The 16,196-nt window shown below is 37.5% G+C and overlaps 1 protein-coding gene across 1 annotated transcript in view; it reads left to right on the plus strand.

Annotated features, from left to right (window-relative positions):
- Positions 1-13,299, plus strand: part of klf12b (Kruppel like factor 12b) — a 69,737-nt gene extending 56,438 nt beyond the window's left edge. The window contains exons 5-6 of the mRNA XM_086051638.1: positions 3,671-3,828; positions 7,448-13,299. Of these exons, the coding sequence (XP_085907764.1) occupies positions 3,671-3,828; positions 7,448-7,629 (340 nt within the window). The 3' untranslated portion in view covers positions 7,630-13,299. The remainder of the gene's footprint in view (positions 1-3,670; positions 3,829-7,447) is intronic.
- Positions 13,300-16,196: the final 2,897 nt, after the last annotated feature.

Here is a 16,196-nt window from a genome sequence, read left to right on the forward strand (position 1 = left end):
AATATGGAACGATTTCGATCGGCTCGATCTGATCGGTGCAAAGTCTGGTTTAAACCGTTTTGGGTGCTTCAAATGACTTATGACTTCAAATTAGAAATGACTCAGGATAATCTACAACAGGCTGTGGCTTGTAAAACAAGTTTGTAGTTCCACCTTTAGCTGTAACATTATCAGCCCTGCTTTCTCTCTCTTTGTCTGATAATGTCATTATGTAAAGGCCCATTGGTGTGCAAATGTAGAGCCGGAGTCTAGACGATTTCAGTCAATATTAAGGGACTTAATGAATGCAAGGCATGTCGTGCTTCCGGGTATACATGTACTGTCCTCTAAGTCGACACGTCACTCTGGCTTGTTACTCAAGACGTGGCGAATGTGTAGGTGGCAGGAATGCAGCGGTGCTAGGAGTCATATCCTCTGACAGGTACCACAATGGTCGACGGGAGGCCACCCAGGGCACACTTTCTCACGTCCTTTCCTGTTTTCTCTGCAAAGCCGCAATTAGACGCAGCGTGAGAACCTCATCCGTTAGCATGACCCGCTTTCCTTTTCGCCAAACACACAGATGCTATTGTGTTAATAAAGCAGGATCCAGACCACCCCTTTAGGGCGACACACACATTTTGATCAGCCCCCGTTTTGGAGAGAAAGCAGAGCGAGGGGAACTTGAACAGAGGTCAGCAATGTTTCAAATGCTTTAAAGTGCTACTTCCGTTTTTTCCCTGGAGACACAAATAAACAGAGGTTTGGAGGCAGCGTGGCTGGCTTTGCCTCGGGGGCTCACATGAGAAAAGTAGCACCAATTGATGGTCACACCGCAGCTACGTTACGATAAGATCAAAGTTTCGCTTATGTAAAGTAATGGATTAATGAGCTAATAGCTCACTTTGTAGTTCTAAATGCCTGATTTTGCTCCACTTGGTTTTTATGCATACTATTTGTTTTGATTTGAACTCCCTCCTTTCTGCAGCGGCTTTTCATAACGACATTGAATGTTAATTTAATGTTTAATTAGCCATTAAACCTTGAGTGTTTTAACAAGTGCAATGTTTGTTGCCTCAAGTCAGTCCCAATCGATTAAATGAGAGTAGTGATGGTTAAAAACAACAAAAACATCTGTCCATATTGAGTTGATGAATGATTGTATGATTTTATATATTCAATTAAATATGTTTACTTTTTATATAGTCCTCACAATATCATATTCATATTATATTCATATCTATCATATTGTCGTGACTCAACTATTGTTCAACAATTATTTTGACTAACCTGTTTGTTGTGTTGTGATAAACGACAATACATTAATGAAATATTAAAAATACTAAAAATTGAAATAAAATACCCCAAATTTAATATATTGTGCAGCCGAATGTAGAAAGGCGGGTTCATGAGAATTTCCTTTGCAGCTTCACTTTGGCAATAGGCCAAGAGCAACAGGTGTCTGCTGCATTCTCTTCTGCTTGTCCGTGTGCACCATTTTTCTGTGAAATTTAAAAGAAAAATGATAGTGAAAGAAGCAGGGGGAAACAGGAAGTCGCTTTGCTGCGGTGGCGACGGGCCCTTGGGTGAACTGTCTGACACCCCAACCCACCACTTGATCTTCGTCTCTCATGACATGCTTCCTCATTTGGCCCTCTTAAATGCAAATTAAAATGCAATACATACAGCAAGGTATTTAGTCATTTGGTGGGTCAAGGCAAGCGCACTTAGGACTTCACATCCATGTACTGCAAAGATTTTGAATATTATCACCAACTAAACCATGTGAATTTGAGACAGTTCAGTTTTAAAAGCATTTAGACTCAGGGCACCTTATAAACCCTTCATTCATTCATTCATTATCCATACCGCTTATCCTCACAAGGGTCGCGGGCGTGCTGGAGCCTATCCTAGCTGTCTTTGGGCAGTAGGCGGGGGACACCCTGAATTGGTTGCCTGCCAATCGCAGGGCACACAGAGACAAACATCCGCACTCACAATCACACCTAGGGCCAATTTAGAGTATCCAATCAACTTACCATGCATGTTTTTGGAATGTGGGAGGAAACCGGAGTACCCGGAGGAAACCCACGCAGGCACGGGGAGAACATGCAAACTCCACACAGGGTGGCCGGAGCCGCGATCGAACCCACGACCCTTATAAACCATTGGCAACTTATTCCATTTGTGTGCAGCATAACAGCTAAATGCAGCTTCACCATGTTTACTTTGATCTCTTGGCTCCACTAATTGACCCATGTCTGCAGATCTCAGAGCCCTACAGGGCAGCTTTTATATTCTATAAGTATTTCGTTGCAGCATGTATTCATGACCCAAATATTCAGTGATTTATAGACCAGTTGCAGAATTTAAAAAAAAATCTACAGCTAATTGGGAGCCAGTATAAAGCCTTTAGGACCGGAGGAATACGTTCCGATCCTTTGTTTCGGTCAGAGCCCGAGCTGCAGCATTCTGAATGGGCTGCAGCTGTTTGATGCACTTTGAGGGAGTCCATTATGAAGACCGTTAATATGATGACACTGACAGTAGTGCTACTGCAAATGTCAAGATTTTATGTCACAATAAAACAGGTTGAAAACTTTGGTAGTTTTGATCAAAAGAGTTTTCCTCCCACCTTCTTCTCTCCACTGGCATAACGCTGCTTCATTTTCCTCACAAAGTGCCTGCAAGTTAGTTTTGCTAATTGCGTCTTCCTGAATCAAGTCTACAACATGCGCGTTGTGAAGATAAAATTGTCCACTGCATGCGAAGGAGCACTCGAAACGATCACAATAGGTGAAGCATTTCGACTTTTTTTTTTTTGAGCATGTGAATTAAGCCTAATTCAATAACGATTGCTTTAATTCTAAAAAAAAAAAAAAGTAATCATTTTTTTAAGTTAATCATGTTTTTATGAGTTGTTTTGGGTCGTATACCCAATCACCCCCCCACCCCGACTAGAACAGACATGTCCTAACACGACTTCTACCTTGCTGTGGTAAATTGTGACAAATTACATCTTCAAAGTGATATTGATCAGTTATGGGTGTACAAATACCACAATTATGGACGGCAGAATTAAGTCAGCAATCGTTAACCTCATTGGACTGGATGGAGAGCTCAGCATCGATGGATGGGGTAGTATGGGAGAAATAAGAAGACCAGCGCTCAGTTTCCTTTCATTACAGGAAAGGCTTACACTCCCACCTGCTGGCGAAATTGCACAATGACCTACAGACATGGCCGCTCAATATTTTGCCTCTCTATCTATCTATGTACGTTTGTATGCATGTATGTATGTATGTATGTATGTATGTATGTATGTATGTATGTATGTATGTATGTATGTATGTATGTATGTATGTATGTATGTATCTATTTATCTATCTATCTATCTATCTATCTATCTATCTATCTATCTATCTATCTATCTATCCGTCGATCCGTCTGTCTGTTTAATCCTACATGTTGAAGACTTGGGGTACAATTTTTTTGTCTACTTATTCGATACTTTATAGCACAACGCTATTTATTGTCTGTACTATATGTAAACATTCTAAAAGTGTACTTGATTTTTTTTTTTTTTACAAACATTTGGTTTTAACAATGCTCGAATCATTTTAGAAAAGCGTCAATCAAATAGTTGCAGGACCAATATGTCACCGTATTTGGCTTTTCTTTTGTTTTCCAGTTCAATGTCGCCGTTCAGTATTGACAGCATACGGCGCCCCCGGAGGTCGGAGTCACCCGATTCCAAAAAGCGGAGAATCCACCGGTGCGATTTTGAGGGCTGCAATAAGGTTTACACCAAAAGCTCCCATTTAAAAGCACATCGGAGAACGCATACAGGTCAGTGGCTTTCAAACAATGATGTACACCCAGCCATCGAATGCAATTCCATGCAAAAGTCAAAATGGTTTTTTTGAAATGCCAGTAGCTTGCTTTATCTTACTGAGCTTCATGAAACGTTCAGCTCTCATGACCTGTACAGGTGATGTTTATAGTAAAACTTTAACATTCTTAACTGCTGTACAAGTGTAAAAAGAAGTTGAACTGCTAAAAAAAAATGTCAAATGTGTAAAGATAACCACCAATGCAGATTAGAAACACTTTAAAGCTTGATAACAGCTAATGATGCCTAGCAGCTAGCCATTTGGCAGATAGCTGGCCAGAGACTACCGCAATAGAAATTGCTGCTTCTTTTTTCCTAGGAGTGCTTGGGATCGGGGTTTTTTCCCCGCAAAACCTCAACTAAACAAATTTAGGAATTGTGTGCTATATTGGCACTAACCAGTGACATTAACCAAATGATCAACTTTGATGGTGCTGTTGACTATTAACCAACCACATTGTCAACTTTGACGATGCTGTTAACTATCAATGTGACTAACCATGTTTGAATAACACTCATTTAACAGTGAGTTAGCTAACACTTGGTTAACCAGTGGTTAGAATTATGAAGGACCAAAACTGCCAGAATCAAAAATAGATAATAGTGAAAAGAAAAACAATGATGTGACAAAACATAATTGAAAAAACGTATGACGTAAATACATTACTATGTAATTATATATATATATATATATATATATATATATATATATATATATATATATATATATATATATATATATATATATATGTATATTTTTTTTTTGCATTTATTTATTTCCACATTTATTTTGCCATTTATTTGTCATTCTTACATCTTTTTTGGTATTTGTATAGTTCAACCCAAACCACCCAAGCCACACTTAGGACCGCCCCCCTCATTTGAATAACATCTCTGTATTTATATATATATATATAAATATATGTATATATATATATATATATATACATACAAAAATATAAAAGATTTAATCATTAAAAATAAATAGCAAGATAAGAAAAAATAAGAAAAGAAAAACAAAATAAACAAAAATAAATATATACATACAGTTAAATATTAATGTATGAATATTTTATTTGTATTTTTTTTCAGTTATATTATTTTATATTTGTTTTTATTTTCACGGCGACACGGTCACGACTGGTTAACACGTCCGCCTCACAGTTCAGAGGTCGTGGGTTCGATCCTGGCTCCGGCCTCCCTGTGTGGAGTTTGCATGTTCTCCCCGTGCCTGCGTGGGTTTCCTCCGGATACTCCGGTTTCCTCCCACATTCCAAAAACATGCATGGTAAGTTGATTGGACACTCTAAATTGCCCCTAGGTGTGATTGAGAGTGCGGATGTTTGTCTCTGTGTGCCCTGCGATTGGCTGGCAACCAATTCAGGGCGTCCCCGGCCTACTGCCCGAAGACAGCTGGGATAGGCTCCAGCATGCCCCGCGACCCTTGTGAGGATAAGCGGTACAGATAATGGATGGATGGATAGATAATGATAATCATCTTAATTAATTTTGTTGTGCAAGCTAGAACTTAGCACACAAACCAAAGAAAAATGCAAACCAGTGTTGAATATTTTGATGCTAGCAAGCTAAATCAGCTATAATGACATGTTGCTGCCCTAAATTAACAGTATTGGTCATATCTAAAGTCTTTTTTTTATGTTTTGGAATAGGCCGACTGGTTAGCACGTCCGCCTCACAGTGCGAAAGTCGTGGTACGAGCCCCGCCCCAGCCTTCCTGTGTGGAGTTTATATGTTCTCCCTGTTCCTGCGTGGGTTTTCTCCGGGTACTCCGGTTTCCTCCCACATTCTGAAAACATGCATGGTAGGTTGATTGGACACTCTAAATTGCCCCTAGGTGTGATTGTGAGTGCAAATGTTTGTTTGTCTCTGTGTGCCCTGCGATTGGCTGCAACCAATTCAGGGTGTCCCCCACCTACTGCCCGATGACAGCTGGATAGGCTCCAGCATGCCCACGACCCTTGTGAGGATAAGCGGTATAGATAATGGATGGATGTTTTGGAATAATTGATATAACCAGTACATACAAGCTTTTCATATTTTTATGTACAATTAATGCAGGTATTGGGGCCCAAACGAATAGAGAAAAATGTGTTAGTAATGGGCGTTCCCCTAAAATTGTTTACAATTGCTTAAATTAATTGAAACAAACCCAACTTGTTCCCTAAACTTCAAATCTCAAAGCACTTGACTATTTCAAACTCAACTTACACTGAAAAAAAAAGATGGTTGAATTTACCCAATTTTATTTTGTCAAGTGGTTGCACAAAATAAAATAATCTGTATCCAGATGCATTTTTAAAGTAGATGTACAGTGTAATCTCCTTAAAAAATCAGTCTGGATTCAGATGATTTTATTTCATGCAACCACTTGACAAAATAAAATTGTGTACATGAAAACTGAAAAAAGATCCTTTGGATTTACTTAATTCGAACATGTACCGGTTGCACATGGTTAAAATGTGGTAAGTCGATGTCATTTTCCCATGTTTTCAAGAATAAACAAACGAAATGTGTTAGTTTAACACATTTTACTCATGTGCAAGCAAGTACTTTTTTCAGTGTATAAATGGCTTACAGATGATTTGTTTAAAAAACAACATCAAGCATTTAATTTATGTTTATGACTCAGCAACACATAGACACTTTTTTTTAAAACACATACATTGTAAATGACTTTTTAAAATCTTTTAAGGCCCTGATACACAAAAACGACGTGGCGTCCGGCCGGCTGTCGGCACGTCACGCTGGCAAAGCACACCGCAACGACAGACAGCGACGCTGACCATTAAAGTACCTTCTGCGCGTACATAGATGTACCATCGGCGGCGTTAGTCACCATTTCTCTTGGTTAGAAAACTCCAACTGGAAAGATGTTGGCCGGGGCCAGATTATAACAACGTAAACAACGCATTTGGCTCTATTCTTCGCTCACAATGAACTCCCACGCGAAGTAAACCATCACGTTCTTGACACAGTATTGTGAAATACTTACATTGTCAACCCTCACTCTTGTACTTGTAAGAAGATTAAGCCAGCGGAGGCGTATCACTGTTTATCCGCCTTTGTCACTTCACGTTGGTGCTCCGCGAGCTGATTGGCTAGCTAACAGCCAATCAGAGTGACCAAATGTCATGACTGGCGACGCCGATTCAACATATGTAAACGCCCCCAAGACGCTTACAGACGGGTTACGACACTACGACGGTGGCCACTACATCAATCAGACGACGCTTAAAGACGCAACGACGCTTAACAACCTCCGACGTCGGTTTGGTGTATCAGGGCCTTAATTCAATTTGAAAAATGTAGTCACACGAGAGGGTCAAAATATCAGCACTACGTTGAAAAAACTTGAACAATTTGGTTAAATCAATAACTCTCTGACAGCTTAAAAAAAGTGAGTAGTAAAATGACTATTTCAGAATGTAAAGTAAGGGAAAAACTAACCTGTCTCGCGACGATCTAAACCCAGCTCACGTTCCCTATAGTAAGGAGACACTATAAGGTGCTAAGTTTGTCTTTTAGAGCAGGTGTGTTTCTGTGTGTTCCCGTTAGGAGAAAAGCCTTACAAATGCACCTGGGACGGCTGCACGTGGAAGTTCGCCCGCTCAGACGAGCTGACCCGCCACTACCGGAAGCACACGGGCGTCAAGCCCTTCAAGTGCGCGGACTGCGACCGCAGCTTCTCCCGCTCGGACCACTTAGCCCTGCACCGGCGTCGACACATGCTGGTGTGAGACAAGTGAGAAATGATCAGCCGGGAAGGAACCAGCATATGTGGGGGAGCCGGATCTCCCTGGGAAATGTTCTTCAGCTGGCCTGGACACACGGGAGGAAGATGGCTGGCGGGGAAGAAGAAAGAAAACAGGGTCAATTGGGGATCCTCTCAGAAGGAACAGACAGTCAGGAGCTTTTATTGTCTTTTACAGCACTGTTTGGAAATTTTTAACATGGACTCTTTAACCGGACGGGGGGAGAAGATGCAATTTTCGGAATATTTTTTGTCTTTATAATGTGAAAGACCCCAGAGTGTGGATTTTCCTTTCTTTTTTTCCCCCGTTTTTAATGACGCTGGCTCTCAAGAAGAAGATCCGGATTGGCAGCAGAGGGCGCCATTTGATCATGGCTGGATTTCCTCTGGCCTTCGAATGAACCACCCACAAGCTCATTGACACGATAGCCATTTTTTGGGGTGGGCTCACGCTCAAAAACCATCATTTAACAACAACAAAAAAATATGGAGCCTCTTTGTTGTTGTTTTTTGTGCAGTGATAAAGCAATCAGATCAAGTGCAATCTTAACGGTTACAACAGTACGTATGTATATATATATATATATATATATATATATATATATATATATATATATATATATATATATATACACTTTTTCTTTAAATCATCTTTTTCCTATCAGGGGCCACTTTAGTCCCCCGAGGGCCATACTAAATTGATGAAAAAATACCAGTGGACGAATGTTTATTATTATTATTATGTGTTATGCGCCTTGTGGGTCAAATGTTTTCCGGGGGCCTTTTTTTCTCAAGGTTTCATCGCTTGCTTTCAGCGCTTCAGCAACATCATGTACAGAGAACTTTGCAACAATCACGATAAGCACTCTGCTTTCCTTACTTCTTCTCTCAGCTGGTTTTGGAATTTGTGGATTATTTTTTTTGCACAGCAGCACTTGACTTTAAAACGGCTGAAGTGTTACAAAGATGACGGCAAATGCACACACACACACACAGAAGAGCAATACATTTGTGAATAGAGCTTGTCTGGGTGATTGATGTCAAATTTTATTTTTGCTCCCATCTCTGCACAAAATTTAGCTGCCTCGAATGTCATCAACCTCTAAATAGTTAGTCTGGATTGTAATGAGAACTGCAGTTGGTTGCCATTTTGTTACAACATTACATATCTGTGTGCATGATATGGACAAAAGCATTGGGACTATAGAACAGGAAAAACCCTGAATGATTAAAACAGAGGAAACTGGAAATTCAACACATAGGAAATAATGGAAATAGAATTAGTCTGTCTCAGGGTCAAACTGTCACCCTTATAAAGCCTTGACTGTAGTGTTGGCTTGTGCATTTGATACCTGGGCCTTTAGTTGGGATTTACCCTACTTAATTTTTCTCTTAATACCACCATTATCTCATCGCAATCATAGTCACCAATGCTACATTTAAATGCAATGTTATCAGTAAATATCATCTGGAGAAGTTCAGAATAAAAATATTTTTTCAAATAAAATACATCATACTCCCCAAGATGCTCATTTTTAAATGTACTAATGTGTGCAGATCGCTATAGATGTGTTTTGCTATTTGAAGCAGTAACAAGTTTTGCTCTGACCAACCGATCAGATGGCAGCAAAAATGCTGACGTCATTGAGGGCCATCGCTCTGCCCCCATGAATACAAATGCCGGCAGAGCCAAGCAGCAGAAAGAATGTATTGAAGTTGCGCATGACGGAGTGAAAATTTGGCGGCAGAAAGGCAATCTACAACTTATACCTGATCAGACCACGTCGAAATACCTGCACAGCTGGTTTAACATGGTGTATTTCATTCATAAAGATGTGAACAGTGGGCATCAAATCTGAATCATTGTATTATTATTGCGAAATTACCAACATCGGGTTTATCCTGCCTACCGTGCAGAGTTACAAATGTCAAATTTAATATATATTATAATGTAAAAAGTATATTACCATTTTGGACATTTCTAGGGTTGCAGCAATACACTTTCGGATAAATTACATTCACTTAACTTAGGACTGTTGGGTGTGTTAGAACCTATTAAAACCAAAGAAATATCCCAATTGTGCGCATTTAATCATTAAAGGCTAGCTTGCTGAAATTGGCTCTAGTCAGGTCTCACAAGATTTGCTGAAATCTTGTAGGATGTCTCATCAAATATTGTTTCTTTGCTTCTGCAACATTTCCTTCCAAAATTGTGTTCAGTTTCCAAATTGTCCGACGTTTTGGGCATTCAAAATTGGCATTTGAAAATTAGCGTTTCCACTGTGTTTAATAAGCCCACCCTCCCCAATTCTTTTGTCCATATTAAACAATAGAACAACAGAAAACTCACCAGAACTAATGTCAATATTTTTTACAACTTTTCAATTATATCCGGGATTATCTTTCTTCCCCATATAAAATGCAGAGACATTCTTGTTCTGCCTGCAGTGTTAAGGTCGTCCGTATTCTTCGATAGTGAAATGCATTTATTGGAGCCAAGCCAGTAAAAGGAACCAGTGACCCCATATATATATATATATATATATATATATATATATATATATATATATATATATATATATATATATATATATATATATATAAGGATGGATGTGTACACACACACACACACACACACAATCACACACATAACAGCACCTTGAAAAAGCTTGACACCCATAAACACCCGCCCTCATTAACCCCGCCATGTGTAAAATGTATGTGTTTTCCTTTATTTATGTACTGTATATAATTTGTGCACATATCAATGTGTTATGTTAGTGATAGAATATCAGCACCTTGTTTGTTTATTATTATTATAACTTTTTTTGTAAAATGATTTTTATTGAAGATGTCAATTTACAAACAAAAATAATCATCATTATCATATTTTATGATCCATATAATATATATATATATATAATATTTTATGATTGAGGGTCACTTCAACACACTTATTACTTTTCTTTCTGTACAAACATTTTTTGTAATATATGTGATGATGTTTTTAAGTCATGTGTATATACCGTATATACTGTATGCAGTATACTGTATATGCGTTGGCTAAAGAGGGCTCTTTGATTCGAGGTGCAGGATTTATACATGGGTCATAGAAATTAATTTCTTGTACACAGTCAAACATGAGGCTAAATTCTGTTCATTTTCACTGGTTTAGATTAGCAGTTACACAAAACAATAAAATTTGGACATTACCTGATATTTTTATGTTAAACTGTTCCCCACTACTGCTCTTTGTTCTTTCAATGCAACATGTACTTATAGTTGTAAGAACAACATTTGTGTCAAAGTGGTCCACATAATTTCATTTTTTGTTATTTCGCCATAAATAATGACATGATCCATATTTTTTGTTTAGTAATTTTACATTTCAATGTGTTCCACACAAATATATTTCTTTAAGTTTATCCACCGCTTAGTTTTTTTGTTTTGTCAACCACAAACTTGCAATATCACAAATATGAAGTTGATTTGAGTTGAGTGTTTGTTTTCAATTTGCAACATTTTGTGATATGTTAGATTTAAAAAAAAAAAGTATATTATTTTCAGCTTGTCAATTACTTTGTTCGTTTAATTTAAAAACACAAGTTGTGCTTACAGTAATATTTTTGTCAAACTGTTCCACATAATTTCATTTTCTCAATTAAGCGCAAAAATCTGAATTTGACGGAAAAATGTACATGTTTTTTGGGGGTTTGTTTAATATTTTTTGTCAGACGGTTACTATTTATTTTGTTAGTTGAACAAAAAAATGCTAAATAGTTTAAACATCATTTATTATTTTGTGTTGTGTTTTGTAAATTTTGTCATTGTTACACATTTACACACACAATTATATTATGTTTATATATATTATAACTTTATCCAATTTTTTAAAGGAAAAATATGCACTCAAATTGCAAATATGAACAATTCCAGGAAAAGTATGCGCCTAACAGTGTGCAATTCCAAAATTTACCCTGAATATATCCTTAAAGGTGTATGCTTCTAAATTTGACAAACATTTTCTGGAAAAATAAAATGCCCCTTAAAGTTAAACTACCTATCCTGAGCGCCAAGGCATTTGTGATGTAATTTTCAGTCAACAGCAAGTGACAAAATGGCCGCCCCCTGAGGTGGCTAAAATATTTTGCTGCTTAATTCATATTCCACAAACGCAATATTCATCAGAATGCCATGTTTAGACTAGTGGGGCACACAGAACATATTGTCAGGAAAATTGTTGACTTGACGTCCACTTTAACAAGTTATTTTCCCATTTTAGTTTTTATGTAAATTTTTTTACACACAATTTCATTCACAGAATGTTTGTGTGAAGTGTGAAAGTTTTACATACTTTTTTAAAATTAAATGAGTCAATTTCACATTTTTGTGTTGAATTGACTAATTGAGATTGTATGGTGGATGATGACAAAATTCTTAAACAAATAACTAAGTTAATAATGGATAAAGGTATTATTTTGTTGAAATAGTAACATGAAATTGTGTGGTTTACCTACAGCTATTAGGTAAAGTCTCTGTATTACATTGCTTTCAATCAAATCTTTCTTGGGGACTGAAACGTTTTCAATTTATCAATGAATTGTTTGTATAAACATATCAACAAAATTCCCAATCAGTATATGAATTTGTTTTATCTTAGCAGTGTTTTGAAAAAATAGTATCCTGACCAGACAGGGTGTATTGTATTTTCTCTTCAAATCTTTTTAAAGCATAATTTTGTAACGGTAACCAGGGTCAAAGTTATGCAATAATAACAATACTAATAATAATGTTAATAAATAGTGCCTCATGTCACATTACTGCTCCGTGCAGCATTTTCATTTTCCAAAATGGTTTTTACGTCACCAAGCAACAATTGAGGGGGAAAAAAAGCACAGACCCGATATGCAAGTTGGACCTCTCATGTTTTATCAACAGTGAATTTTTACGCGGTGAATGCACGTGTTTGTCGCATCCAATCACCAACATCACACACAGTTCACTGCACATTTTCTTACAAAAAAACGTATTTGACTTTATCAAATTTATTTTGTGATCCCACAAAAAAAAAACCACACACACACACGTCAAGGAATCCTACTCGATGTAGATTGATGCCTTTTTTTTTTAATTAATGAGTCTATCAGTTCTATATACTGTGTACTTTACTTTCAATGTACTTTTTGATTTTGTGATTCGGAGAGTAATGAAGCTGACGGCTGTGTTTCAATTTGCAGATATTTCGTACAGTTAATGGTTGTTCTTGTATTTATGTAAAGTGAGTGTAGTGTAAATAGCTTTTGATCTTATTTTTGATCTTGACGTAATGAAAAATGTGATCTCGCGCAGCAAACCGCAAAAGGGAGATTTTGCTCACGGAATAACAACACAAATGTACATTTTTTTTGGAGGGGGCGGGGTGGTTGGTGGTTCAAATCTTTAAAAAAAAAAATGGTGCCCATTTTTTGTGTTACTCTTTGTTTCTTTCTCAGAGTTGTTTTAAGTAGCCTATCCAGTCTGTGCTTTGTCTTCTACTTCTGTATTTCTTTTTCATATGGATGGAGCTGTGAAATTTAAATAAGTTGAAACATATAAATGTATATTAATATGAATGGAGGCATGAAGGTTACGTAATAAAATTGCATTTTATATGTAATGCTTGGGTAATATGTTGTTATTTTAATTAAAAAAAAAAAATCTGCCACTCGAGTCATTAAATTGCAAACTTATTCCTAAAACCCTTGGGGGGGGGTGAATGGTTGTAGGATCCGTCCCTAAAGCTGTATAAATCTTCCCCTAGATGATTATGTTACAGTTTTAAAAAACATGCAATTCTGCAGAATGATGCGCCAAAAGTAATCTATTCACAACTTGTTAAAGTTGTTGAATATTAAAGCTGTACAAATGAGATTTTGACCCAGCAATAATGGAAAATGAGTCCCTAAATTTGAACCATTCCAAATTTTATTGAAATGTTCAGGAAAAGTTGTCTACTGGAACGATATGATAAGTCCTACTAATCATTTTACAGAAAAATATGGACCTAAAGTCCAACAATTACAAATTTGACCAAAATACTAATGAAAAAACATGCCGCTCAAGTAGTATGATTGGGAATTAAACCCATTTTCTCAAAATGTTTGCCCAAAATGAAAAACGTGTCGCTGAGCATGTACAATTCTGATTTTTACCCAAATATTCAAAATTAAATACTGCGTGCCCCCAAGCTGTACAATTATGCATTTAAACAGCATTTTCTGAAAAAAATATATCCCTAATGTTGAGTAATTTCCAACTTGACTTGTGAGGGGAAAATATGTCCTAAAGTTGTACGATTTCAAATATGACTCTATTTTGGTTTGGAAAAAAAAGCCCCGGATTTCATATAATTTTGAATTTGACCAAATATGTTTCAGAAAAAGATGCCCCATTGCCATGTATTCAAGAGGAACGATGTACCTCTTCTATTGTGAATTTCACCCATTTTCTTTTTCAATTTTTGGCATGTGCTACATGAACATGTGGTAAGCCCATGTACTGGTGGATGATAATTCATTTTTTTCATTCATTTTCATCCTTTTACTCTCAAAAATGTGATCATGGAAAAAAACTAATCAAGCAGGAGGATTGGTTTTAGTAGAGAAAGGTAGGCGATAAAAGAACATTGTCCCATTGGGAAAAGGTTTTATTCTGTGTTTATTAATTAATTAAAAATAATAAATATATAAAAGGCACTTTGAAAAGGAGCTTGAAGACAGAAAAAACGTCTGGCAGATGTTCACGCTGCCAGGTCCTAAGTGGAGAAAAAAAGAAACACCTTGAAATTGCTTTTTGAAGACAAATGAAGGAAACGACACCTTCATCTTGTTTGGAGCATGACTTAAAAAATACTTCTGATGTTGGCACATGATTTGCTACCTAAATATGTGGCAATTTATAATTAATAACATTAAGAAGAAAGTACATTCTGCAATTTAATAAAATTTGCCTTTTACGTTATTGTTGTCTGAATGAGTTAAAAAAAATATTTAATTTTTTTTTTTTTTAAAAAGAGGTGAGGCAAACTGTAAAGTCTTTCACCACATCTCTGTCAATGCCTGGCCACCGGGTCAGGCCTCTGCAGCGTTGTTTCACCCTCACGACGCCCCTGGCTAAAACACAGGCACTCAAGGCATTAACCCAACTAGAAGTTGTTTGGGAATAATGTACAAAGCCCCCTAGCCACCTAGAACTGTTCCAGCATGAAAGCTCACCTTGACTGCGGAAGGGTGCAAACTCCTCTAGAAACGTTGCTTGCTGACTGTGAAAGTGTGGATTTGGGACAGTGTACAATCCTGTGCATGAGAACTAGCCCCCAGTTCCATGATGTCCTGGTTAGTGTCAAGGTACGGAGCTGACTCAGGAGAGTAAATCCACCACATTGGAGTATTAGGTCACATATGTAGGTGGGAACCTTTCATAGGGACCGGTTGTGCCGGTGGGCAAATAAACAGGGTGCGCAATGATGCTTCATGTGTGTGTGACTGTGTGACACCCCCGGTAAATATAACAGTTCGGCCAGACTCACTAATTAACTCGACATTTTGTCAGAAGAAAGTTTAATCGGTTAAAAGCTGAATCTTATCGAGAAAGTCTCCAGTGTGTGCACATTTTTTTTTTCCGGGCGATATGCTTATTTAAACCATGGGGGAGGAAGAGGAGGACATACAGTACTAGTTTCTTTTCACCTAAGCCCTGGGAAAGCGAGTGAGTACGACACAGTCAAAACTAAGTTGGACGCCCACTTCGTGGCTCGCAGAAATGTCATCTTCGAGAGGGCAAACTTTAATCTGCAGAAACAAGAAGAGGGAAAGGTGGCTGATGGCTTTCACACGGCACTACATTGTCTCGAGGGGTACTGTGGGTACCGTAGCTATTCGTGACGAAATGGTGAGAGACAGATTTGTTGTTGGCTTGAGAGATGAACATTTATCAGAACAATTGCAGATGGACCCTGAATTAACGCTGGTGAAAGCAATTAACAGAGCTCATCAAAGTGAGCAAATTAAGAAGCAACACATACATATATATATATATATATATATGTATGTATGTATGTATGTATGTATGTATGTATGTATGTATGTATGTATGTATGTATATATATATATATATATATATATATATATATATATATATATGTATGTATATGTGTGTATGTATATATGTATATTACAGTATATGTCTATCTTCAAAGTTGACATTGCCAACACTCAGCTTGACCGCGTGCATGTGTGGCAACGCGGTGGCGCACGGCCAAAACAATACAGCTGCAACATGGGCGAACAGTTAAAGGAGCACAGCAGGACAGACAGATAGACAGACACAATGCAAACGATCCAGAGATGCGAAAGAACATAGTTTGCAACATTGCCCGGAGATGCGAAAGAACATACTCTGCAACATTGCCCAGCAAGAGAAGAGATGTGTAAGAAAGGCTGCAAGAAAAGGGGGCATCATGCAAGAGTGTGCAGAACAAAACAAAAATAAGTAAATAAATTTTAAAAAATGAAG

The sequence above is a fragment of the Filicampus tigris genome, chromosome 14, assembly GCF_054856515.1.
Source record: "Filicampus tigris isolate MCC_2025a chromosome 14, RoL_Ftig_1.0, whole genome shotgun sequence".
Taxonomy (NCBI): domain Eukaryota; kingdom Metazoa; phylum Chordata; class Actinopteri; order Syngnathiformes; family Syngnathidae; genus Filicampus; species Filicampus tigris.